The 25,895-nt window shown below is 52.0% G+C and overlaps 1 protein-coding gene across 1 annotated transcript in view; it reads left to right on the forward strand.

The window, feature by feature from the left end:
• RPH3AL (rabphilin 3A like (without C2 domains)) overlaps positions 1–25,895 on the forward strand; it is a 140,716-nt gene that overhangs the window by 31,083 nt on the left and 83,738 nt on the right. Inside the window, 1 exon segment of the mRNA XM_040641121.1 lies at positions 22,082–22,192. Coding sequence (XP_040497055.1) covers positions 22,116–22,192 — 77 coding nt within the window. The 5' untranslated portion in view covers positions 22,082–22,115.

The raw sequence follows: 25,895 nt of genomic DNA on the forward strand, positions 1-25,895 counted from the left end.
TTTAACAGTTTTAAGTTTACAGAAAAGATTGAGCGAAACGTACAGAGGGTTCACACATACCCCTCACCGCCCCCAGCTTCCCATTATGAACCTCTTGCATGGGTGTGGTACGTTTTTTACAATCGATGGGCTGGTATTGATACATAATTATTAACTATAAGTCCATAATTTATATTTAGGGGTCCCTCTTGGTCCCATACCTTGTGTTTTGATGAATGTATAGTGACAGATGTGAGTATAGCCACCGTCATAGTGTCCTACAGGATAACAGTTTCACTGCCTTTAAAATCCCCTTTGTTCTGCCTGTTCTCTCTCCCCCAAGTCCTCTGATCGTGTTAACCTTCTCCATAGTTTTGCCTTTTCCAGAATGTCGTAGAGTTGGACTCATACAGCACACAGCCTTTTCAGATTGGCTTCTTTCACGCAGCAGTATGCTTTTAGGTTTCCCCCACGTCTTTTCATGGTTTAAGCTCATTTCTATGACTGAATTTTATGCCACTGTGCGAAGGTACCACAGTGTACGTATCCGTTCACCGGATGCGGGCATGTCAGTTGCTCCCAAGTTTCGGCAATAATGAATGAAACGGGATAAACATTGGTGTGCCATTTTGTGCATGTCGGAAGTTTTCATTTCTTTGGGTAGATACCAAGGAGTGTAATGGTGGGGTCATATGGTAAGAGTATATTTAGTTTTGTAAAGTACAGCCTTCCAAAGTAACCGCACAGTTCAGCAGTGGATGACTGTTCCGGGGGCGCTGGGCTGTGCCGTCAGCTAAGTGCCCAACTCTGGATTTCAGCTCAGGTCCTGATCTCAGGGTTGTGAGATCAAGCCCCACATGGGGCTCTGCGCTCAGGGCGGAGGCTGCTCGCCCCTCCCCCTCTGCTCCTCCCCTGCTCGCCCGCTCTGTCTCTCAGACAAATACATAAAATCTTAAAAAAAATAAGAGTTCCTGTTGCTGTGCACCCTTGTCAGCGTTTGGTGTCGTCAGTGTTGCGGATTTTGGCCATTCTAGAGGTGTGTAGTGGTGTCTCACTGGTATCTTAATTTCTGATTCCTTACGGACCGGATGTTGAGCATCTTTTCTTTTATTTTTATTTTTAAAGATTTTATTTATTTATTTGACAGAGATAGAGACAGCCAGTGAGAGAGGGAACACAAGCAGGGGGAGTGGGAGAGGAAGAAGCAGGCTCATAGCGGAGGAGCCTGATGTGGGGCTCGATCCCATAACGCCGGGATCACGCCCTGAGCCGAAGGCAGACGCCCAACCACTGTGCCACCCAGGCGCCCCGAGCATCTTTTCTTATGCTCATATTTGCCATTTGTGTATCTTCTTTGATGAGGTGTCTGGTCAGATCTTTTGCCCATGTTTTAACTGGGTTGTTTGTTTTCTTATTTTTGAAAAAAATAATGTTCCCCCATTTGAAATCTTACTCATCATCTCTGACTTATCTGAAAGGGTAAAGAAAAAAGATCATGTGTGTATGTGGTGGTGATTGACCCCCAAAACACGTATAGTTCTGTTTAGTGTTGAGCAGTGGGGATACCCTTGAAATTAAGAGCTTGGGCTTGGAGTTCAAATCCTGGGCTTTGACACTTACTGACTGTGTCACGTTGGGTAAATCATTTGTCTTTATGGAACCTCAGTTTGCTCACCTGTAAAATGGGCATGTTAAAACTGTGAGGGGCACTTGGGTGGCTCAGTCGGTTGTGCATCGGACTCTTGATTTCAGCTCAGGTCATGATCTCAAGGTTGTGGGATAGAGCCATGGACTCCGTGCTCAGCATGGAATCTGCTTGCCCCTCCCCCTGCTGTACCCATGTGCTCTCGCTCTCAAATAAATAAATAAATAAATAAAATCTTAAAAAAAAAAAACCTGCTATGAAAAATAAAGGGGATGATTTTCTGGGGCGCCTGGGTGGCTCAGTCGTTAAGCGTCTGCCTTCGGCTCAGGGCGTGATCCTGGAATCCCGGGATCGAGCCCCACATCAGGCTCCTCTCCTGGGAGCCTGCTTCTTCCTTTCCCACTCCCCCTGCTTGTATTCCCTCTCTCGCTGACTGCCTCTCTCTGTCAAATAAATAAAATCTTTAAAAAAAAAAAAAAGGGATGATTTTCTAAAGCACTTGGCACCAAGCTTGACGAATAAGTAAATATTCAATAAATGGTGGTTCTTCTAATAGATAATTAACTTGTATACCTTTCGCTTCTCCTGTGTGACCTTTTGTGTTTCCTTTGTCCTAGTCTTTGAGACCCCAGAGCCCACTAGAATCCCATTTATCTTTCTCTACTGGTTAGGGTGTGTGTGCTTATGGGGCGCATGTCATGCCCCAGCAGGCACCCACTTCTCGGCCTCAGCCCTTCCCTGGCCTCCTCTCACGGCCCTTGTTCCAAGCCCCAGACTTGTTGCACTTGCCTTCTCTTGCTCACACCTTCTACAGGCCCTGTCCCCTGAGTTGCTGTTTCTCCAAGCCTGGCTGCAAGCTTAGACAGCCCAGCTGCTCCTCATTCTGACATCTGTGAGGATGAACCCCAGGTCCGTTTTGTCTGAGCGAGTCCCTCCTGTTGGCAGTGAGGGGAAGTCAGGAGAGGTGGGGAAGTGACCAGGTTGACCGAGGCGTCCCAGCGGTGACTGGCTGGCTCCTGGCTGGCTCCTGGCTCCGTTAGACACGGATGTTGGAGTTGGCACCTCATATGGCCTCACCCGTGGGCCCCTACAGGTCTCTTGGGAAGGCAGTGTGGCCTTTCCCCTCATGCTGGTTTCTTTTCCCAGGAGATAGACTCTCTGCTCCCCAGGCCTCTGCCCTGCCCAGAAATGACATCCTCCGGGCTTTGCCCACAAAACAGAATGACAGGCTCAGAAACCATCTACCTTTTGAGGTTCTTTGTACAGAGGTCAGACAAGTGGCAAGACTGGCCACAGGCAGAGGGCATACTCTGTGAAATGCTGCTCCTTCCTGCCAGGGAAACATAGTTCAGTGGCTGCGATCATGATGGGGAGGTGGGGAGGGCCGATCTGTTATTCTATTATGAAGAGACCTCCTTCGGTCTTTGAGAGGGTTGAGTTAATACGTGTAAAATGAACAGAACTCACACATGGTCAGGGTTTGTTTTTCTTTTTTAAGATTTATTTATTTGAGAGAGAGAGAGAGAGCCAGTGGGGAGAGGGGCAGAGGGAAAGAAAGAAGCCTAAAGCAGACTCCCTGCTGGGTGCAGAGCCTGACAACACAGGGGCTCGATCCCAGGACCCTGAGATCATGACCTGAGCTGAAATTAAGAGTCAGATGCTTAACCGACTGAGCCAGCCAGGTGTCCCTTGGTCAGTGTTACATGAGAATGTCAGCAGGTGTCTTCATCATCGGTTCAGACCCCTTCCCCAGCACGCCCCACTTCTACTCCCCTTACCCCCACCCACTCCCTGCCCTGCACTACAAGGACCCGTTAGTTCAGTTTGGTACAGTGACATTCCTTGATGCCCTCTGCCTGAGCTCTGCTGGGTACCGGGAGTTGCAAGGCTGCTAATATGGACGATGGCAGTGATGGTGAGGGTGATGGCAGTGGAGGTGGTCTAGTGGTGGCCATGATGGCGGCCCTCACCGGGAACGCACAGGGTCTCGGGTCCTGTGCTGATGTCTTATCCGCACCATCTAAATCAGAGCTTCTCCAGCTTGCACTTTGACCTTTTCAGCCGATGATTTAATGTTGTGGGGGGCTGGACTGTGCCTTGTAGGGCATCCTGGCTTCTACCCGCTGGGCTGTAGCCAGTGGCACCCCCTCCCCCCCGCCTTGTCTCCAGAACGCGCCAGATGTCCCTTGGGAGACAAAATCACCCTGATTCAGAACCACTGATTTAATTTATTCTCAACAGCCCCAGGAGGCACCTCCTCATTTTGCAGATGAGGCAGCTAAGGTTTGGAGAAATAAAGGAGCTGTCCAAGGTCACTGAGCTAATAATTCACAGAGCAAAACGCAAACCCGACTCCCGGTCTGAAGAACAGACTTGGCACCACTGCCCTTTATTACTCGGCGGAAAAGGCAAATTCACATGCCCCTTGGCTGGACCCCCTGGGGTACGGGACCAGGTTGGGGCCTGCGTGGTCAGCCCCGGCATCCACTGCCGAATTCATTTGGAGCTAATAAAAGCAGTGGGGCTGCTGCATTTTCTGACTTGGTTTGGACCCGAAGAGCTGAATATATTTATGTGGAGACTGTCTCCACAGGCCCCAGGCCTCTGCTGTGGCAGGGAAGTCCCACTACTTCTCCTCCCTCCAGGCAGCCCTGTCACCTGCAGACACCTGTGGGGGGGAGGAGCTCGCGTGGGTGTAGTTTTCAGCAAATGGGGCCTCCTACGCTCGTTTGTCTGCTTTCTCCCACCGAGGCTGTGAATCAGGGTTTACGGGTTGAGTGCCCAAAATACTGATTTGTAATTTTTCCTTTTAACAATTTATTATGAAAAATTTTAAATGTAAAGCAGAGTTGAAAGACTTTTACAGTGAAATCTGACATGCCCACCACTTAGATTCTATTATTAATATTTTACTGCTCTTCTGTTTCCCTTTTCTGGAACTCGGGTCAGCGTCGTCTCTGGCTGGTGGGTCACAGAGCACGCTATGAATTTTCCATGAGGAGAATACATTAGTAGCATAGACAGTGGTAATGAGACAAAGATGGTCGTCATTAACCAGGTTGTTGGAGGAGTTCAGGGCCATGGATGACCCTACTCACTGTTAAAGCAAAACTAGTTTAAACAAGTTACTAAGTAGATTGGAATGTTATTTAAAAATGCCATCCAGGGGGGCCTGGGTGGCTCAGGGCATAATCCCAGGGCCCTGGGGTGGAGCCCCCCAGTAGGGTTCCCTGCTCAGCCCTCTTCTTCTGCCCTGCTCTCCCCCCCTCCCCCACTTGCACTCTCTCTCAAGTAAGTAAATTTTAAAAATCTTTAAAAATAAATACATAGGGGCGCCTGGGTGGCACAGCGGGTTAAGCGTCTGCCTTCGGCTCAGGGCGTGATCCTGGCGTTCTGGGATCGAGCCCCACATCGGGCTCCTCTGCTATGAGTCTGCTTCTTCCTCTCCCACTCCCCCTGCGTGTGCTCCCTCTCTCGCTGGCTGTCTCTATCTCTGTCGAATAAATAAATAAAATCTTTTTTAAAAAAAATAAATAAATAGTCATCTAGTATTTAATCCATGTTATCTTAAAGTATAGAAATAATACAAGTGTAATAGTTTCAGACAATGAAAGTCCTGAAAATTGCCTGACACAGAGAAGGCCCCATTTGTGAAATTCTTAATTATTGTCCTCTCTTCTTTCTGTGGAGCCCTCCTTTGTCTCAGGAGTAAGCAAAGAGCCTGGCAGACACTCCTTCTTTGGTTAACTCCTGATCCCTTCAGCCCAGATCCCTAGGGCAGGGGAACCAAAGTCACATCTTGAGCCCCCCCCCCCGCCTTTGCTGAGTGGGCCTCAGCTCCTGCTTCGGACAGGGAGGGGATGTTCCCCCAGGAGTCGCCATCCTTGGAAGCCACCTCACACCACATATCCCTTGGTATAAGTGATTCTAAACAACAGACACCTTAAGACAGAGTTGTTTTTTATTTAAGTAATCTCTACATCCAGTGTGGGGCTCGAACTCAAGACCCCGAGGTCAAGAATCGCGTGCTCTTCTGACCGACCCAGCCAGGCGCCCCAAAATTGTTTTTTAATTATAAATAGTTTAAAAGCTTTTTATTTTGAAGTAATTTAAACTTACACAAAATTTGCAAAACTGGTTCAGAGAGTTCCTGTGTCCCCCCCCCCCGCTTGCCCTGCTTCTGTAACAATATGACCACTCCTCGTTCAGTTTTCCCTTCTCTCTCGTGAGAAGAACACTAGTCAGTTACTTTACAGAATGTCCCTCCGTTTGGGTTCGTCTGGTATTTTCTCACGACTCATTCGGGGCTGTGCGTCTCTGGTCGGAATCTCACAGAGGGGTAGGTCTCAGTGCCTTGTGTCAGGGGGTACGTCATGTCTAAATGTCTCACCACTGGTGACATGAGTTCTGATCCTGGATCAGGGAATGTCTGCTGGCTGCTCCCCTGTAAAAACACTATTTCCCCCCTTGCAATCCACAGATATTCTGGGGGAGATACTTGGGGAGTGTGCAAATACCCTGTTTGTTCTCAAACTTTTGCCTCCTAATTTTGAGATCCATCCACAGATCTTCCCTGTAACAGTTATTACAGAGATGTTTTAATGGTGATTCTTTGGTTTCCTTAATTCCCTCTACATTTGTTAATTGGAGCTCTTCTGCGAGTAAGAGCTGTCCTCTCTATTTATTTACTCAATTATTTATGTAAGGACTCATAGATATTTTTCTTGCAGGTTATATAATCCGATTCTGGTGTTATTTATTTTGTTGCCCAAATCATTCCAGCTTTAACCATTGAGAGCTCACTACGAAAGTTTTTATTGTGAAGGTTTTCAACCATTGCAGAAAAGCTGGACGAACAGTACAAAGAAAACCTGTCATCCCTCCCCCGAGATTCAGTAATTCTTAGCATTTGACCATATTTGCTTTCTGTCTCTCTCTCTCTCCCCTGCCCTTCTCCTGCAGTGTTTTCACAAATGCACCATCTGTTGTGTGGTTTGGTTTTTTTGAGGTTAATTTACACTTAATCTGGCCCCAGACCATCAGGGGTTGATGGTAAAATACAAGTGGCCGGCTCTTTGCCCCCTGGAGACTGTGTACCTGGCTGTCTGGTTCAGACCCCAGTTCATTCCTCGCTGTGCCCGATGATTTTTTAAACAGCTTTCTTTTTTTTTTATAGACTTTTTTTTTTTAAGATTTTATTTATTTATTTGACAGAGAGAGAGACAGCCAGCGAGAGAGGGAACACAAGCAGGGGGAGTGGGAGAGGAAGAAGCAGGCTCATAGCAGAGGAGCCTGATGTGGGGCTCGATCCCAGAACGCCGGGATCACGCCCTAGCAGAAGGCAGACACTAAACCGCTGTGCCACCTAGGCACCCCCAAAGAGCTCTTTTTGAGACATAATCTACACACCATAGAGGTCACCCATTTAAAATGTACAACTCAAAAAAAAAAAAAGAAAAAGAAAACGTACAATTCAGTGGATTTTAGTATATTCACAGGTGGGGCAGCCATCATGACATCCAGTTTTTGAACGTTTCTATCACTGCAAAGGTAAACCCCGTATGCTTTCGCTCCTCCCCTCCTCCACATGAGCCCCAGGCAGCCACCAGTCTACTTCCTGTCTCTGTATTGACCTGTTTTGGGCATTTCACACAAAGGTCGTCATGTATGATGCAGCCTTTTGTGGCTACTTTTGGCACCACGTTTTCAAGGTCCATCCATGTTGTAGCATGAATAGGTACTTTGTTCCTTTTCATGGCCGAGTAATGTTCCACTGTACAGCTTTGCCGTGTTTTGTTTATCTGCTCATTAGTTGATGGACGTTGGGTTGTTTCCGCAGCCTTTTGGCTCTTGTGGACAGTGCTGCTATGCACATCTATGTACAAGTTTTTGATAGAACACCTGTTTTCAGTTCTTTGGGGAATACACCTAGCAGTGGAATTGATGAGTAATACGGTAATTCTACAGTTAACTTTTTTTTTTGTTTTTTTAAGATTTTATTTTTAAATAATCTCTATACCCAACGTGGGGTTTGAACTCGAAACGCCGAGATCAAGAGCTGCACGCTCTTCCGACAGAGCCAGCCAGGTGCCCCTCTATGTTTGACTTCTTGAGGACCTGGCAAACTCTTTTGCACAGTGGCTGCAGCGTTTTACATTCCCACCAGCAGCGTAAGAGGGCTCCAGTGTCTCCTCGCCAACACTCACTATTTTCCATTTAAAAAATGTTCGCCATCCCGGTAGGTGTGAAGTGACGTCTCATTGTGGTTTTGGTTTGCATTTCCCTCATGCTGATGGTGTCAAACATCTTCTCATGTGCTGTTGGGCATGGGTACATGTGCCTTGGAGAAATGTCTGTGTAAGTCCTTTGTCCATTTTTAAATTGAGTTTTCTTTTATTGTTGAGCTGGAAGAGTTCTTCGCTTGTTCTGAATACTAGACCCTTATCAGATACATGATTTGCAAATATTTTCTCCCATTCTGTGGCTCATCTTTTCACCTTCTCGAGAGTGTCCTTTGGTGCACTTTTTAATGTCGATGAAGACCAGATTATCTGGGTTTTTTTTCTTTTGTTGCTCACACTTTTGATGTCTTATCTAAGAAACCACAGCTAAGTTTGGGGTTGTAAAGATTTACCCCTATATTTTCTTCAAAGAGTTTTATAGTTTTAATTCTTCAGTCCGTTTACAATTTTTTAAGTGGTGTGAGGTAAGGGTCCAACTTCCTACTTTTGCCTGTGGCTACCCAGTTGTGACAGCAGCATTTGTAGAAAGGAAGCTCGTTTCCCCATTGAACGGTCTTGACACCCTTGTCTGAAATCAGTGGACCCTGGATGAATGGGTGTATCCGGGACTCTCAGTTCTCTTCCAGTGCACACGTCTGGAGCGTCGTCCGGGCACGAGGCTTGTCCTGCTCCCAGGGTGCATTTGGTCCGATGGGAAAGGTCAGACACATTCATAAGCCACCAGAAACTGTCACGTGCTGGGAAGGGGTAAAAAGCGTTTATGAAGATGTCAGGGAGGGAGCAGTTGCTTCAGGCTGGGGCAGTAGATGTGGAGTGGGGGGCAGCAAGAGGGCTGCCTGGAAGAGGTGTGGGCTCAGACATGGGGGATAATGCCAAGTGTTTCTGTGTGTTTGGGGACAAATTTGGCAAGGTGGGGTAGAGCCTGTGGATGGCCAGGAACTTCCAGGTGAGGATGCTGGGCTTGATTTGGCAGTGTTTGAGTAGAGCCGGGCTTTGCTGGGGCCCGTCTGGTGGCGGGGTAAGCTGCATCTGGGCGGGGGAGCGTGGAGGCAGGTGAACCACTTAGGATCCTAGGGTGACTGAGGTCTGGCTGAGCACCTGGGTCAGGCAGTGGGAATGGTGGGGAGCAGGGGCCGTCAGAGACCTGTGGCTTCGTGCCTCACTGCTCTGCGGGCTCTAAGGCGGGCCGGGGTAGCTTCCAAGTGCTGCCGTGACCCAGGGAACCCCGAGCCTTCTCGGAACTATTTGGCCAGTTTCTGCATGTCTCCGTGTCTGTGAGCTCCTGGCACACTCCCTCGTGCTGAGAGCGCGGGAAATGCCTGCAGACTACGCCTGGTCTGTCACTTTCAGTAGCTGCCACGTGCCATAGCCAGGGCTCCATGGGGGACAGAGAAGGTGACCAAAAGTGCCAGGGGCCAGCTGGGGGGCCTTGAGGCTGCCCCTCTCAAGCAGCAGGTCTCAGCTCCTTCTCTGGAAGGGGATGACGGTCAAGCCATCCGCTTGGGATTGGGATGAATTTCCGAAGGTTGGCCTGTGACAGGCATGGCAGGTTGGTGGTGCCCCATAAAGCCGGCTGCTTTCCCTCTCCCGATGGATAGCTCAGGGCCAACTGGGCGTTTGCAGATACAGTTTAATTGGTAGGCTGCTCCTAAAATCCTCAAAGACTACAGCAAGATGCTGCTGGTCCCGTCTGGCCTTTCTCCTGCTCGTCTCCTCTGTGCCACGCCATGTGCTGGGTGTCTCTCCTCTCTTGTGCCTGAGTCCTTGGCAGCCCTCACCGTGGGCATTCAGGGTGGGCACCCCCATTTGTTTGGGGTCTTAGCCTCTACCAGGGGAACGGGGAGCACGCAGAGAAGTTGACAGCTGGCACCTGGCAGTGCAGTACTTAACCTTGGAGTTGGAACAGAGAGACATCTGTTTGTGTTTCCACGAATGAGAGGGGACAGCTGGCTGGCAGATAGCAGGCTAGGTCGGCTGGGGCTTGCCTTGGCTGCTGGCTTTAAGCAAATAGCCAGGGCCAGGGTTCCCGCCCAGGCTCCAGTGGAGTGGGTGGAAGAAGAATGGAGACGTACCTGGCGCAGCCTGAGAAGAACCACCTGAGAGCCGGTGTCCTGGCGGGGCCGTGAGGAGGCCGCTGGGGGTGGCGGCGGTGCCGAAGCTGCCCCGGGGACCTGGAGGACTGCCCCCGTCCGCATACCTGAAGATTGGGACTGTACTGAGCAGGTGAGAAGGGGTGCATCTGCTTCCTTCCAGAGGTTTCTCTGCTTCATGGAGAAGTTTCTGCAACAACTCCCAGGGGTGAACTAAACTCAGATTTCCTTCGCGGAAATTGTTTGCCTATGACTTTCAGACGCACACATCACCTACATGGACACAGGCTTGTCTTTGCTAAAAGACAAGCAGCTCTAACACCCCTTACCATGTACCCCAAGCCAGGTGCCTGGCCGCCCCAGGAGGACTGGGGCATTTTCCAAGCAGAGCCCCTGGGGCCACAGGCGCCTGATCACCCTGAAAGCCTGTTTTTTCTGGTAACCTTAATTCAGCTCTGATTCCATCTCCTGTTCTTTTTTTGTGCCATCGACCCTTTTTTGATAGTCTGGTGAATCCTGTGGAACCTTTCTCAAGATAATGATTTTAAATGCGCAAACAGGATTACAGAGGTGCCAGTTATATTGACTTAGAGTTATCAGGTGCTTTTTAAAAACAAGCTTTTGATACAGTAATCTCTGTCCTTCTTTTTTGAATCATTAGGTAAACCACCTGACAGTAGGTCTAACAACTGATGGAATTTGAAGTAGTGATGAACACAAATAATACTTGGAGATAGCTGCAATTCTGTGATATGCAAATATCTGCTGGTCTCTTAACGGCCAAGCCACAGGCGCTGGTAATATGACTACGATGTGTTGCCTACATTCATAGTGAAAGAAAATAGACAATTTCAGTTGCAGGTTAATAAAAATAAAGGTATAATTTATTCCCATCCGAGGTCACAGCTCCCCTGTTAAGAACTCCCAAGAGAAGCAATGACCAGAGGAGATTGTTGGGTTTTTTTTTTTTTTAAAGACTGTATTTATTTATTTGTCAGAGAGAGAGAGAGAAAGGGCAAGCACAAGCAGGGGGAGTGGGAGGGAGCAGCAGACTCCTCGCTGAGCAAGGACCCTGGGATCATGACCTGAGCCAAAGGCAGACGCTTAACTGACTGAGCCACCCAGGCATCCCAGAGATTTTCTTGAATCCTCTTTTTACATCAGCCATGACAGCTGTCTTAGATTTGGGCTCCTCTCCTAGTTTCCTGCACCTAGAAACTCCAGAAGGCATTTTATTTTTTTTATTTTTTTATTTTTTATTTTTTTAAGATTTTACTTATTTATTTGACAGAGATAGAGACAGCCAGCGAGAGAGGGAACACAAGCAGGGGGAGTGGGAGAGGAAGAAGCAGGCTCCCAGCGGAGGAGCCTGATGTGGGGCTCGATCCCATAACGTCGGGATCACGCCCTGAGCCGAAGGTAGACGCTTAACGACTGCGCCACCCAGGCGCCCCCAGAAGGCATTTTAGACCAACTGGAGCATCTGTGCGTACACACCGAAGGGTCCTCACGGCCTCTGTCCCCGTTCCCAGGGGAGGCCTCCGGTTTCTGTTGTTGCCCTGTGTTACAGGGCGAATCATGTCCCCCAGAGGGATATGTTGAATTCCTACCCCCAGCACCTCAGAATGTGGCCTTATTGGGAAATAGGGGCACTGCGGTTGTCCTTTGTTCCGATGAGGTCATCCTGGAGTCCCCTTGGTCTCGGTCCCGTATAGTGAGAGGCGCAGGGAGACGACCACGGGAAGAAGGCCACATGAAGATGAACACAGAGATCGGATGCCATAGCTTCAAGCCAGGGAGCGCCAAGGACTGCGGTGCAAACCCTGGCAGCCAAAAGAGAGACGTGGGATAGATTCCTTTCGAGGTCCTTCAGAGAGAGCTTGGCCCTGTCAACATCTCGGGTTTGGACTTCCGAGCTCTAGAACTGCATAAGCCTCCCCGTTTGTGGTAAATGGTTGCAGCAGCACTAGGAGACAGATACCGTGTGGGCCGATGCGGAACGGACCACTGCGCGGGGCCTGTGAGGCCGCCCTTCCTCCTGCAGGGTGCAGGTTGAGCCTGGCCCAGGGGGTCTGGTTACCCCAGGGCGGGGCTCCGCCAGCTGGGAGTGCCTCCATCTGGGACTTGTACCTGCCCTGTTTTAGGCCTTTCAGAAGTAACAAAAGCGAGCTGTGCCTCTGGGGACATGCAGGCAGAGTGTGCGGCTGTTAAAATTGGAGGGCTGGCACTGGAAGTGAGAGGGGGAAGAAGTGGGATGGTTTGCATCTCATTTCGGTTGGAGGCTTTCCACAGCCTTTCAGCCTGGGAATGAGAAGACGGTTTCAGTTAGACAAAGAGACAGGCAGGGGTTTGGGCCCAGCAGAGTGGGCATCGTGGGTGAGGATTTACTGCGCTGGGGAGAAGACCCTGCCGCGGGAGGCCTTCTGGGGGCACAGAGAACTGCCCCAGCTCACCCTGCAGCAAACTCAGATGCACTCAACATTCAGTGCTGGTTTGTGGAATGAGTGAGGGCGACGGAGCCAACAGTGGCTGCTTCTTGCCTCTCGGAGGGACCACAGTCAACTCCTAGCTCTGTGACTCAGTGGGGATGCGCCACGGAATGGGCCACGGGGTGTCTGGTATTGGCTGGCCTGGAAGGCCACAGACAAGAAAGGCTGCCAGAATCCGAACGGGGCCTGCGGGTCTTAGAGAGCCCCACCCAAAAGGAGGAATGTGAGCCGGAGCCCCGAGGACAGGTAGGGTGCCTTACTTACCCTTAGAAAATGCTTATAGAAATAAACTCACCCCCAATGCCAAACTGTACTCTGACGTGTGGACTCTGCATTTCCCGCGTGGCTATGTGGTTGGGCCCCCGTGCCGTCATTGCGTCTACTTCTTGTACCGAATCTTGCCGTAAAGCCTCGTCTAGGTCATTCGTCATTTGTGATATTGACTGTGCCTTTGTGCCCAGATGCACTGTTGTTGACCATTCCTCAAGAGTTGGGGTCCTTTCTAGATTTCCTATGGTTCTAGTTGGTGGAAACCACTTTGCAGAGTGGGCCAGAAGCAGGACCCATGAGGCCTGTGCAGGGGATGGGCCTGCACGTGGTTAAGGAAATGTGAGGGTCACACTGTGGGGCCTTCGGTTCTAGGCCGGGGAGGCTGGGCGTTAGTCCATGGGCTGCGGTCAGCTCTCGAAGGTTAGTATTAGGTCCATAAAGGTGGACCGACACCTGCCACGTTCCGAGCACCGTGCTAGCCCAGGGACACCGAGCTGCGTCCTGGGAGCTGTGGTCTTCTTATGGGTAACAGAGGTACCCCAGGGTACAAAGGGGGATGAAATGCTGGGGGGAGGCAAGGGGGTGGTGTCCAAACAGGAGTTGGGTGGGGAGGAGTGAGGGAATTCCCAGAGAGGTGGAACCAGGCCGCTGCAGGTCGACAGTGTGCAGCAACAACGTTTCACATGAGAAGTTCTGGAGACAGAGCCGAGAGGCCAGAACGCGTCCAGGTTCCCAGTGGCTAGACCATGAGTTTTGTGGAGGGATGTAGTGGCAGGTGAGACTGGAAGGGTATTTCGGGCCAGATCATGGATGACCTCAAACGTGGCTTTGGGTTTTTTTTTTTCCCTTTGGCGGTGGGGAGCCATTGAAGGTTTTTGAACAAGGGAATCACAGGTTCTGACCTAAGCTCTAAGTGGGACTGACCTCTCTGGCTGCAAGTGAAGGGCCTGAGTCCTCAGGAGGTCCAAAGGCCAACTGCAAGGCTTTTGCTATTGTTTGGGCAAGAGAGGCAGAGAACTGAGCAGGGTGGGGAAGGAAGAGTCACCCGAGGAGGCAGATCTGTCAGGACACCTGCTGCCAGGGTGGGTTCCAGGGACATTTGTCGGGCAGTAGCTTCCTCAGGGGGCCTCATCTCCCAAACCCTCGAGCCCTGCCTCATGCACAATTAGCCCAAGACTCCATAGAGAGGTTCGCTCTGGTTTCAGACAGGCCTCTGAGGCTTCCCGTCTGGCTCTTTGATCCTCCCAGTGCAGTGTGACAGGTGGAGGGAACATGGACGTCTCAGCTCACCTTATCTTGCTATTAGCATGTTGCCCGTATCATGGTAACAGACCAGATGTCAAGGCCTGTTGCTAAGGGTTCCCTGGAATATTAATACCTGGGCACAGATCGGAGGGCTCTTACCGGTGTCTCAGAGGCCTTGGGAAGCAGCAGCTTGGGGGCAAGTATTTTTTATATTCATCCCTGCTTTTTCTCCCTCCTTTAGACCCTCACCGGCTCTCCTGCCACCCCGGCCGCTCACAGCTGGCTTGTCTGGGCTGGCAGACTGGGTGGTGGCAGGTGAATGGCCCCTCTCCCCTCCCTCCTGGGCAGGCATGGCGGAAGGCTCGCAGCAGGGGGTCCCCCGGGGGCTGAATGCAGGCTCCAAGGCCTTCCCCGGCCGCTCTCTGGCTGCTGGCTCAGATTTGGCTCCGTGATGAAGCCTTTTCCCAGCCCTGCACAGGACGCCTGAGGAGGTTCTGGGCCCTTCTCCAGCCCCCTCTCCTCACTCTGGTGTGGGGGTGGGAGCAGACTGGTTCTGTCTGCCCCTGGTGTCTCCTGTTTGCCTCCCCCATCTGGGCTTTAGGCCTCCCACTGCTCACAGGTTTGGAAGTCCAACCCCAAACAGCTCTGGGCGGGGTTTGGCTGGGTATTGAGGACAGGGTGGGGATTTTGTTTACCAGATATCATTTGTATCGGTTATATTTTGCCACGATAATGCTGCATAACAACCACCCCCCAACCTGGAACGACCTTCATTGATCGTTCCTGAGTCCGTGGTCAGCCGTGGCTCTTGGCTGGGCCACGCAGTTCATTCATCGTGCTTCAGCCGCTCAGAGACAGCCCCCTGCACCGCACGCGGAGGGATGAGGGATGCACGTTCTCTCGCGGTGGCTGTTTGGAACCAGTATCCTGCACTTGCTGGTGACTATGTTTACCTTTGCACGCTGTGTCCCCTCCTAGGCCCTGTGGTTTCTCCGAGCCCTTCTGCTCTGCCTGCTTCATTCCCACTCTTTTCTCTGTATCATTTCTTCTCTTCCCACGAGGTTGTCTATCCACAGCACATGGGGGGATCATTGTCCCATTTGTCTCCATGGAAGTCTCCCTGAAACAAAATCAAGGAGGCGGAAAATGCCAGAGTCTAAAGGCCGAAGATGTAACCACACCAAGGAAGAGGTTATTCGCTTTGGTAATAGGGCAGTTGCCTCTTGTCCCCACCCTGGCCCCGGCAGGCAGAGCAGAGAGCCACGGGTGTGTACGTGTGTGTGTGTGTGTGTGTGTGTGTGTGTGTGTGTGTGTGTAATCCTTCTCGAAGGGCAGGCTGTTTCGCAGCACCCTGCCCTCTGTCACCCCAGGGACAGCACGGGCTGCAGCGTGTCCCAGCACTGTTAAACAGTTGTAAGTTTGGGAAGGTTGGGGATCTGACAGCGCTGTTTCCTTGGATTAGTGACGATGTGTGCTGCTCTGTGGAGCTGACCGCAGTGTGCTCTCATCTCGTCCTCACCAGGAGCCTGGGTGGAGGGGGAGCCCCCCACCCCTTTATGGAGGAAGACATTGGCCGGAGGGGTGTTACATGACCACCCAGGTCACTCGGGGCTCTGTGTCCACCTCCGTGTTCACTTTACTGGACTCTGAGCTCACGAAGTCCCTTAAGGGGACGGAAGGTTTCTTTCAAGTAGATATGACTGTGGAGAGGAGGCCTTTTGCCGTGATTACAGGCCTGTGTGCATTATTAAACCCCTTTTGGAGATCTCCAGATAGGTTTTGAATTCTGGGATCAAAAATACAAAATCCACATGAGGCTAATGGGGTAGAGCTGCAACTCTGTCACTGCAAAAAGTAGTGGATAATTCCAGAAGCACCTTGGAGAGAGTAGGCGGAGGCCTGCGACTGATAGCTTTGAGGGACTGCGAACGTCGCTGTGGTAAACATTGTCTCAACAATACATTAGAAAAAAGTGTACTTTCCCTCTGGGGAATTTCTCCTGAGGAAATGATCAGATAGGCACAGAGGTTCATCTCCCAGATATCCATTTTACTGTTGAATAGAAATATGATAGAACAAACTGGAAACGATCTGTGTGCTCCCAAGCAGGACAGTGATCAAATATATCCAGAATGCTAAATTAAACAATTAAAAATCATGTTTTTGAGGAATTTTAATATTGTGAGAAAGTACAATGTGATAAAAAACCAAACCGGATGCATAGCAAGAATCCAATTTTATTTGAAGTCTCTACAGAAATACTGGAAAACAACTGGGAGGCCTTACATTGAGACGTCGGGAGGCTCCACGTGGGGCGGTGGAGAGCGCGTGGGGGCTGGTCCTGCTTGTGACACCCCGCAGTGCCCAGGAGCCGGCCTGTTGCCCGCTGGGGACAGCCGGCCGTGACTGCAGCGTTTGTCTGCAGTGACTAACGCCCGGGGTGACAAGCTTTGGACTTTCGGGAGAGGAGAATTGAATCCCCCTGAAAGAACAAGTTTGTTTTCACAGATCTGCCTCAGAAGGTTGCCTGAGGCTCATGAACTCCTTCCCCACAGAATTGTCTCAGGAAATCATCACCAGGCGTTTCCTGGTCCCTGTTCCTGGTCCCCCGGGGGTCCCCTGAGCCCATGCACTCCCCAGCGAGCCTCGCTCAGCAGGATGGAGGCAGTACCTGGAGGCCCAGCGTCCCAGCCTTACGGCATGCTGGCCTCTTGGAGGGGAGGTGGCTCAGCCGTGGAGCCCCTGCGTGCTGACTACCTTGTGGGGAGTCCTGAGGGACAAAGTGTTTTGTGAGTGAGCAAGTCGCAGAGCATGGTTGGAGCCCAGCTCTGCTCTGAGCACGTTTGGCTTGTCTGAATCGCTCCTCGTCTGCGGACGGCCATCTCTCTGATGAAATCAGTTCCGCTGAACAGAGGCACTGAGCACCTGCTTTGTAGCAGGCCCTGTGCTGGGCTGCAGGGATGGAGAGGGAGGAGGACACGGGTCCCCTGGAGAGTCCACAGGCCTGCAGGGGAGGAGATGGGAGCCTGTTGTCAGTAGAGTGGAGGACTCTGGGTTCCCAGGTCTGACCCCCCCCCCCACCGCCCCCCAGCCCTAGTCTTCCTTCCTCCACAGAATGCACACACACACACACACACACACACACACACACACACACGTACACACCACTTTCCTCTCTCCTTCAGGCTTCTCTCCCTCACAGCCGGAAGGACTTCAGAGACAGGCCTGCCTGTCTCTCCTTGTTTACAGAGGAGGCCAGAGCTCTGTGCAGCCCTCTTTCCACAGACCCTGCCACCTTGCTTCTCTCTAGGCGCTTGGCCCAGCCCCTCTGCCCCTGGAGAATGTGTGGTTTGCATTTCCTGCCTTTTCACTTGCCTTCTTTAAGCCCCTGTTTGGTTCCCTCATCAGTTGATTTTTGACCCAGACAGACTGGCATTTGTTCATACAAGAGTGCAGGCCATGTTCAACTCCCGTGGCCCTGCTCTTTGGAAGCTTTAAGGACCCAGCTCTTAAGAGGCCAGGCCCTCCCTGGCCCTCCTCCCAGAGTCCCGCTGGAGGGGAGCGGAGCCCCAGCAGGTGCGTGTTGGCTGGTGGTGAGCACACAGCTTGGTAGAGGAGCCCCTGGATGGAGAGGGTTCAGGGAGCCAGGGACAGGGCTTGGCTGGCGAGTCAGGGAGCTGGCGGCTCAGAGTGAAGAGATTTGGAGAACCCGAGCTGGCTCCGTTGGCAGTTTCCTAAAATGTGGCTCCTCGAGCTGCCCTTCCTCTCTCTCGCCGTCTGTCCCGAGGTTGCGCTGTGTGGGCGGAGGACCGCTGTGCCTTGTGTTAGCTGCAGCCTGGGCAGAAGCCCGAGTTCTCTCGCGGAGCCACCCCTGCGGTCATGCTCAGCCGTGATCTTAGCAGATTTTAGCATCAACGGGGACCCCGCGAGCCAGTGTTCACAGCCCGAGGCCCCGGGAGGTGACATCCGTCTGCTCTGCTTGCCTTTCCTGAAGCTCAGGAGCAAGAGGGCTGGGGGACAGGGCGAGGCCTTACTGCTCCCATCCTGGGGCTCAGTTCCCACCTCCCAGGTTGGAGCAGCCACCAGTCTCTTGCCCCAGGACCCTTCTCTAGCCCCCCGCCTGCCACCTGTGCCTCCCTCCTGCAGCTCGGCAGGGGGGTTCAGGTGTTGGAACTGCTCAGGGCGGTCCCTCCAGCCTGTCTGTCTCAGCCCCTTTGGCTACTTATGAGAAAACGGAGGCCCAAGGAAGATAACTCACTGGTTCCTGGCCTTCCAGTAAGTTTTCATAAAAGCCAGACTTTCTTGGGTCTTTTCTCTCCTCTTTGGGTCTTCTTTCCCCCTTCCTCACTGCCCCCAAACCCTTGGGCGGAAGGGGACCCAATGCAGAGACATTACTATGGAACGAAGAGTGTAGTAAGACCAGCACAGTTAGCTGTGTGACCTTTCCTTGGTCTCTTAACCTCTCTTGTTTCTCTTCTGTCCAACTAGGAAAAACAGTGATGAGATTTAGGAAGAACGGAGCAGAATGGCCTGTGCGTGGTCACAGTTGCTTCGGCTAAAGTTTTAAAAAGAGAGGAAGAGGAGTAGAATTCAAATGGGTCAGAGGAAAGATAAATGTTAGCTTGGAGGTTCTCTTGCCAGTGATCCCCAAGGATCTTGCCCCACTGGGAAGTGACCCAAAGGAACAAAAGGGGTTCATTCCCTAAAGATTGATTTCGGCCTGTGAGGAACAGCATCTCCTCTCCTCCTGTGCTGTCTTCTCCTGGATGTCCCCACCTGTCCTCACCATAAAGGAGGTGAAGGTTTGAGCCCGAGAGCATAGGACCCCTTCTTTCTCCTCAACACCCCCTCCCCAGCCCCACACACTCTAGGTTTAGAAGCTTCTGCAGAAGATGGAATTCCCACCCTGAAGTTCCCTGGCTTGCTCCAACCCTCTGGGGTCACCACTGGTGTGCCCCTGCTTCTGTGGGGGTGTCTAGTAGAACAGAGGGGCCACCCCTCCTCACTGTGTCCAGCTGCCCCTGGAGGGGCAGGAATGCTCAGGACCCTCCAGTCCTGGGAGCTGTGGCCTGGGACATGGTGCCCCCTGCAGGCCGTGGCAGGAGCAGTGGCCCTTGGGAGGTGATCACAAATGGCCAACTGGTTGCCCAGTTTACCCAGGCACGGTCTCTTCTGGTCAGGGAGACCCCCCATCACTTCTATTTCTTGAATCTCCTAGGGTATTCTTTTAAACAATAATAAACAGGGATAATGAACTGTAGTATGATCTAAACGTTTACTTGGAACAGAGTAATGCTTTTCACACCCACGTGGCCGTGAGATTGTGCTATTCACAAGATGACAAATTCTGAAAAACAACAAAACAGAGCGTAGAGCTGAAGGCTGGAAGTGGGACGCTGGTTTACCCTTGTTTGATGAGTGTGTCATTTTTGACCCTGTCTTTGTCTCCCTGGATCATATGTTAGCCTCATTTGGGAGAAGGTCAAGACTTTTGATTTGAGGAGGCCTTTGGTGAAGCTGGCATCCTAGTGCCGGGCCTGACCATAGGGTCTCCACATGTGGCTCTCTAGGGGCTGGATGTGCCCAGGGCTCTCTCCCAAGGTGACCCACGGTGAAGAGCAAGTGCTTGGATGTGCTGCATGGGATAGAGAGACCACTGCAGTCAAGGTCATGGCCTTGGTCTCTGAGTGGGTCAGTTAACTGTGGCCAACACGCTGCCCCCTGCTGGTCATCGTAGAAATCAGGAGCATTGGTCTGGAACAGTAGTTCTCAAACCATGATCCAGGGATCCCTGGGGGGGTCTCCAATACCCTTCAGGAAATCCACACGGTCAGACTATTTTCATAATAACAATAAAATACTACGTCCCGTTCTCTCACAAATGTACAGAAAAGGAAAAGTTCGTTACTATGGTTTCAGATGCCACGTTAGAACTAATCTTTAAGAAACTACCATCTGTTGAATCTGGTACACTATGAAAGAAGAATATCCACAATGACCTGGAAAAATGTTGAAAAACACCTTTTTCCAACTGTAGTACCTATTTGTGAGAGTCCAGACGTCCGTCACGTACTTGAACAAAACCACATAATCACAAAAAATCGAACAAAAAATCAGATACGAACACCCAGCTGACTTTTGTTGAACTGAACATTACACAGACTGTTAAAAATGTAAAACAAAGCCATTATTTTCACTAGTTGTTTTTGTTCTGAAAACATAGCTTTTTAAATAAAATATGTGAACATCTAATGGGTTTAGTGTTTTTTGATGAATCACAATTAAAATTTTTTCAGTTTTTATTTCTAATGTGGCATCAATAGATACAGCCCACATAATTTGGCATTCTCAAAATTTTTGTAACAGTTTAATAAGATATAGTTCATATACCATAAAATTCATTCTAGAAGGATACAATTCATTGGTTTTAGTTTATTCTCAAAGTTGTGCAACTATCACCACAATCTAATTCCAGAACATTTTCATGACCCCAAAAAGAAACCCGGAACCCATTAGCAGGTACTCCTTCCTCCCTCCCGTCACCCGCACTCCAGCCCCTGACAACCTTTAATCTACTTTCTGCCTCTGTGGATTTGTCTGTTCTGGACATTTCTTGTAAATGGAATCATACAACATGTGGTCTTTTGTGACTGGCTTTTTTTTTTTTTCCCCTGAAGTAGTCTCCATGCCCAGCGTGGGGCCCAGGGCAGAGCCTGAACTCACCACCCTGAGATCAAGACCTGGGCTGAGATCAAGAGCCGGACGCTTAAGTGACTGAGCCACCCAGGCGCCCCTTTTGTGCCTGGCTTCTTGCACTTAGCATAATGTTTTCAGGGTTCAGCCGTGTTATAGCCTGTATTGGTACTTCATTTTTAATGGCCAAATAATATTCCATCGTATGTGGCTAACTCCATATGGTCTCCATTTATCAGTTGGAGGACATTTGAATTATTTCCACTTTTTGACTGTTGTGAATAATGCTGCTATGAACATCCAAATACGAGCTTTTTTTTTTTTTTTTTAGGTTTTATGTATTTATTTGAGAGAGAGAGCACAAGCAGGGGGAGCAGCAGGCAGAGGCAGAGGGAGAAGCAGGCTCCCCTCTGAGCAAGGAGCCCGATGTGGGGCTTGATCCCAGAACCCCAGGGTCATGACCTGAGCCCTTGAAGGCAGACACTTGACCGACTGAGCCACCCAGGCACCCCGCCGACCTCAGTAATTTTGAAGAGTATGAAGGATTCGTGTGTTTGATCCATTGGTCTAGATGGGATTGGACCAGGGCAGTGTGGGTAACTCAGTGCAGCCCCTCATCTTTGCTCTGGGATTGAGTTTCCCCCCCGCCCCCGCTTCTCTCTGCCCAACACACACACACACACACACACACACACACACTCCCGTCAGCACGCATGCTCAATAATCAAAGAGCCGCTCATAGCCTTGGTGGAAGGAGAAGGCGGCTGACGTTGAAGCACCAGGCAGTCCCAGAGCGGAGGCCTCCCGGCAGGATTCCGAGGGTGCCGCCTTCCCGCGGTCCTGGTTGTAGCCTCGGCTCCCCACCCTCCTTCCTGCTCTGGGGAAGGTCGGCAGAACGTGCTGGGGAGCAGAACCTGTGAAGGTGGCCAACTTTAGCTGCGCCCTTGGGCCTGGGGTGGCCACGGCGGGTCGCCCAGGTTTGGGAGAGACGTGCGGCTTCCCCGGGCTGTCTAGCTATGTGCCCCCCGGCCTGGCCCCTCCTGCTAGGCACTGTGCCCGGTACGGTAGGGGCTGTACTTGGGAGGCAGCAGTCAAGTGCCCTCTGGGCCACCAACCGAGTTGAAGATTACTGAGGTGTGCCTCTTCCCTCCCTTTCTGCTTCTAACTTCTGATGTCCTGCCAGTCATGTCCAACCCGGTCACTTAGCCGCCTGAGCCACCTAGTTAACCTTCCCAAGTTACGATCCTTTTGAAAGAGGAGCTTTGAGGGAGCCGTACTGAGCCGGAGGGTTCTGATGGCGAGGCTTCTGCGGGCGGCCAGGTACAAGGATGCGCCAGAAGTGCCAGTGCTTGGTGCGCGAGGGACCCTGGCTGCCCGCTGCACCCCAGCTGATGACATGCTCTTGATTTTTCCCCCTTCTCATCTCAGATGTGACTCCCTGCCCTGGCTGGGCACTCCGAGCATGGCCGACACCATCTTCGGCAGTGGGAACGACCAGTGGGTTTGCCCCAACGATCGGCAGCTCGCCCTGCGAGCCAAGTGAGTACCTTCAAGGCCCTGCCAGGCCTTCCCTTCCCGCCCTCTCCCCGCTTCTCTCCTTTTAGGGGCAAGATTCAATATCAGGGACCCAGAAAGAGAAATTTGGAGACAAGCGCATGTCTAATGCACACCACACTCCAGGCCCCGAGGTCGGCACTGAATAGCCATTCACTCATTTAACGGCCACGTGGCCATGTGGGATTTACCCTCATTTCTCGGAGGAGGAGAGGGAGGCTGGGCTCCTTGCCTAGTGGCAGGGCTGGGACCCATGCCCAGGACCCCTGACTCCCAGGCCTACAGCAGGCAAGTGGCCAAACCACTTCCTCTGCCTTTTCTGGTGAGAGTATGTCACTGAGCCTTCAGTCCCCGAGCCCCTGGAGGTGGGGAGCCTTTGCTACCTGGAGGCCCACTTCACGGTGAGGGCCTCGCACTGACAGGACAGAGCAAAGACTGGTCAAGTGAACGAAGAGTTGCCCTCTGGGCTGAAACACACAGCCAGCCTCAAAGCGCCCCCAGTCTCCTCCAATACCCTGTCAGGGTCTCTCTGGTTCTGGTTTGTTCCCTTCAGGTCCCAGCTTTCCTGTTATCCCTCAGCCTGGTGAGCCCTCAGACCCAGTTAGGTCAGGCCATCTGTACCCACTTTCCCCCTGTGGCCGGAGACCAGGGCCTCCCAGATGCCTCTCCTGCCTTCCAGGCTTCCCTGTCTATCCAGGGATTTGGAGGTCCCTGGGGTCTGATAAGCCCAAGAACGCCTCTTCATCTGTCAGACCACGCCAATTACGGGAGCCAGCATTTCCCAAATGGGACCAAGTTCAAGAAATTTGCAATTAGATGTTACAGGCCTGCAGGGGGACAGAGCTGAAACATCAAAGGGGGATAGAAAAATTCATCCGAAACACCCAAGAGTGGAGTCCTGCATGACTTGCAGGAATCTCTGTACCACAGTTCATTTGTCCCTCTCACTGGGACAGCTTGGCTCCTTTCAGCCCCCTGCACAGCCCCTGAGGGGAGAGACCAGGGGTGAAGCCAGCCGCTCTCCCTCTCTGCTCCGATGCCAGGTGAGATGATGTGTCCTCCCTGGCAGGATACAAGGAGCTGGGGAGAGCTGTGCTCTTGTACCGGGGCCTGGTGTGACCCCTGGGGACCCCTCTGGCATTTCCTTCAGTTCTCCCTGACCTCGTCTTGCACTCAGCAGCAGCCAGAAGCTGTCGCAGCAGCTTTTAGTAGAGCAAATGCTTTTATCTCCTCCCCGAGGTGTGCTGCCTTGTAACGCCAGGCTCCGTAAAGGAGAATACTACGAATCTTGCATCCGGGTACTGTGCCCTGAGAGTTCCTCGAGAGGCCTGGGGAAGTTGCCTTCCCTGGCTTCAGCTCAGGTCTGTCCTCCAGCACCATCAGACATTTTCTAAACCCCTGCTATGTGCCAGGCACTATTGCACAGCAGTGAACACGACCGACGTGGTCCTTTGTCTTAAGGCACCGGTGGGGAGAGGTAAGCATTCTCCGTGTGATGACCCATGTGCAGCTACTTCGACAGCAGAAACAGGCAGCGGGCTGACGGCGGGTGCTCACTTAATCTGCGGATTTGGAGAGGCTTCCCTGAGATTGTGATGTTTATGTTGAGTCCTGGGGTAGGGGTAAATGTTACATGGAAATACGGGAAAGGAGCTTCTAGGCAGCAGGAACAGCATGTGCAAAGGCTCTGAGGTAGAAGGAATAGGACATGGAGAGGGCCTGGCGGAGGCCAATGTGGCTTGAATGCAGAATGAGGTGGTGAATGGGGTGAAAGGAAGTTGGGGAAGTGGGCAGGGGCCAGATGGCGTAGGGCTGGTCCTCCAGACTCACATTCTAGGGTCCTCCCTGGTCTTGAAGTAATGTTTAAGCCCCATAATGGAGCTATGCCTGGGCCTTCTGGGAACTCTGAGAATGGACTCAACCCATCTTGGAGTGGATCTTCACCAGGAATCTAAAAGAAGTCTTTTTTTTTTTTTTTTTAAGATTGTATTTATTTATGTTCAAGGTGGGGGGCATGAGCGGGGTAGGGGGGAGGAAAAGGGAGAGAGAGACTCTGGAGCAGACTCCACGCTGAGCGCAGAGCTTGACGTGGGGCTTGATCCCAGGATCCTGAGATCATGATCTGAGCTGAAACCAAGAGTCGGACACTCCACCGACTGAGCCACCCAGGCACCCCCTAAAAGAAGTCTTATAAAAGAATAGGCGTGACCCAGTGGAAAGGGGGTTTAGGGAGGTGGGCAGGCACTGCAGGTGGAGAGCACAGCATGAGCAAAGGCCTGGAGAAGACGTCATGTAGCCCAGAACACAGGGAACTAGGAGCCGTTGTGGGCACACTGTGTGAGGCCAGTCCAGCCCAGAGATGAGGGCTCCGTACGGGGGCCCGCTGAAGAGTGTTCTTTGGGGCTTACAACCATGTCTGCATCTGGCAGCCGTGAGTCGGCCACCTTTGGCAGCTGGAGGGGCGTTTGGGGGACAAGAGGCTCAGTGGCATCCTGGGCCATCCGTGGGAGTTGCGGCCTGATTGGACAGGGGCGGTGGGACAGGGGAGGAGGTTGAATGAGAGGACAGGTTGTCAGGAGTTGGTCAGTGACCAGGCGGAGGCAGAAAAGGAGGCTGATAGGATGCCCCAGGGAAGCCTGGCAGGGCTGCCAGCAGCCACTGGCCATGGGCTCCGTCTAACTGCTCTCAGTCTCCTCACTCTGCTGAGAAAAGGGGAGGCCAGCCTCATAGGATGACAGGAGGGTCTGGGGCGAGGAGGTGTGCCGTGCTCTGGGCTGGCGCCAGGCCCGGCGCTAACTGGGTAGGAGTTGCACCCTCCAAGGACGGATGGCGGTGCTGGTGCCGTGCCCTTGCATTTCTGTGTTCCTGGGCCTGCCTTTTCCCCACGTGGTGGGAGGCCTGATCTTGGGGACCCTGTTTTCCAGTTCTCCTTCCCTGGCCCCAGGGGGTCACACGGAGGGTGTCCTGGCCAATCCCTGACTTCCTGAATCCCTGCAATGCTCAGGTGGAAAAAACCTGCAGCTCGGAGTGGGCGAGTGTTGCTTTTCAGGGCCTGAACCCCTCGAGTCTGCTCAGTACACAGGGGAAAGGTGGGTGTATGCCCCTGCCTGCTCCAAGGACTGGCCCCTCTCCCTCTGTCTCCCAGCCCTGCCCGCTTCCCGCTGTTTGCTTTCCCTGGCCCTATGAGGACCGCTTCAAAAAGTGTTGGTCTAGGGCAGTGTTGCTTTTTGACTTGGAGACATAAGCAGTCTAGAAGTCTGCAGACCCTCGGTAGGACCCCTTACTTTATGTCTTTGTACCTTTGCACGTGTCGCTTCCTCTGCCTGACACCATCTCCTTCTTCCCTTGGGGGAAGCACCAGTTCGTCCTGCAAAACCCTGCAGGAGCACTGCGTCTTTGGTCAAGCCATTCCTGAGGGTTCTGCCCCGAGAATTATAGTAATCATCATTAACTACCCCTGATTAAGCAATCGGGCATTTGCTGTGCGCAGAGCAGTCTGTGCGCCCTGCCTCATTTACTCCGCGTGGCATCCCTTAAAGGGACAGATCAGGAAATCCAGGATGAGCAACTGCCCATATTCTCAGCGCTAGGAAAGGCCCGAGCCAAAGGGAAGACCACCCGGTGGACTCTGGTCTCAGCCCTTCACCTTAACCAGCCTGCTGAGCTGACAGGGGAGGGACATGGTTAG

This window comes from Ursus maritimus, unplaced genomic scaffold (genome assembly GCF_017311325.1).
Source record: "Ursus maritimus isolate PB19 unplaced genomic scaffold, ASM1731132v1 scaffold_24, whole genome shotgun sequence".
Taxonomy (NCBI): domain Eukaryota; kingdom Metazoa; phylum Chordata; class Mammalia; order Carnivora; family Ursidae; genus Ursus; species Ursus maritimus.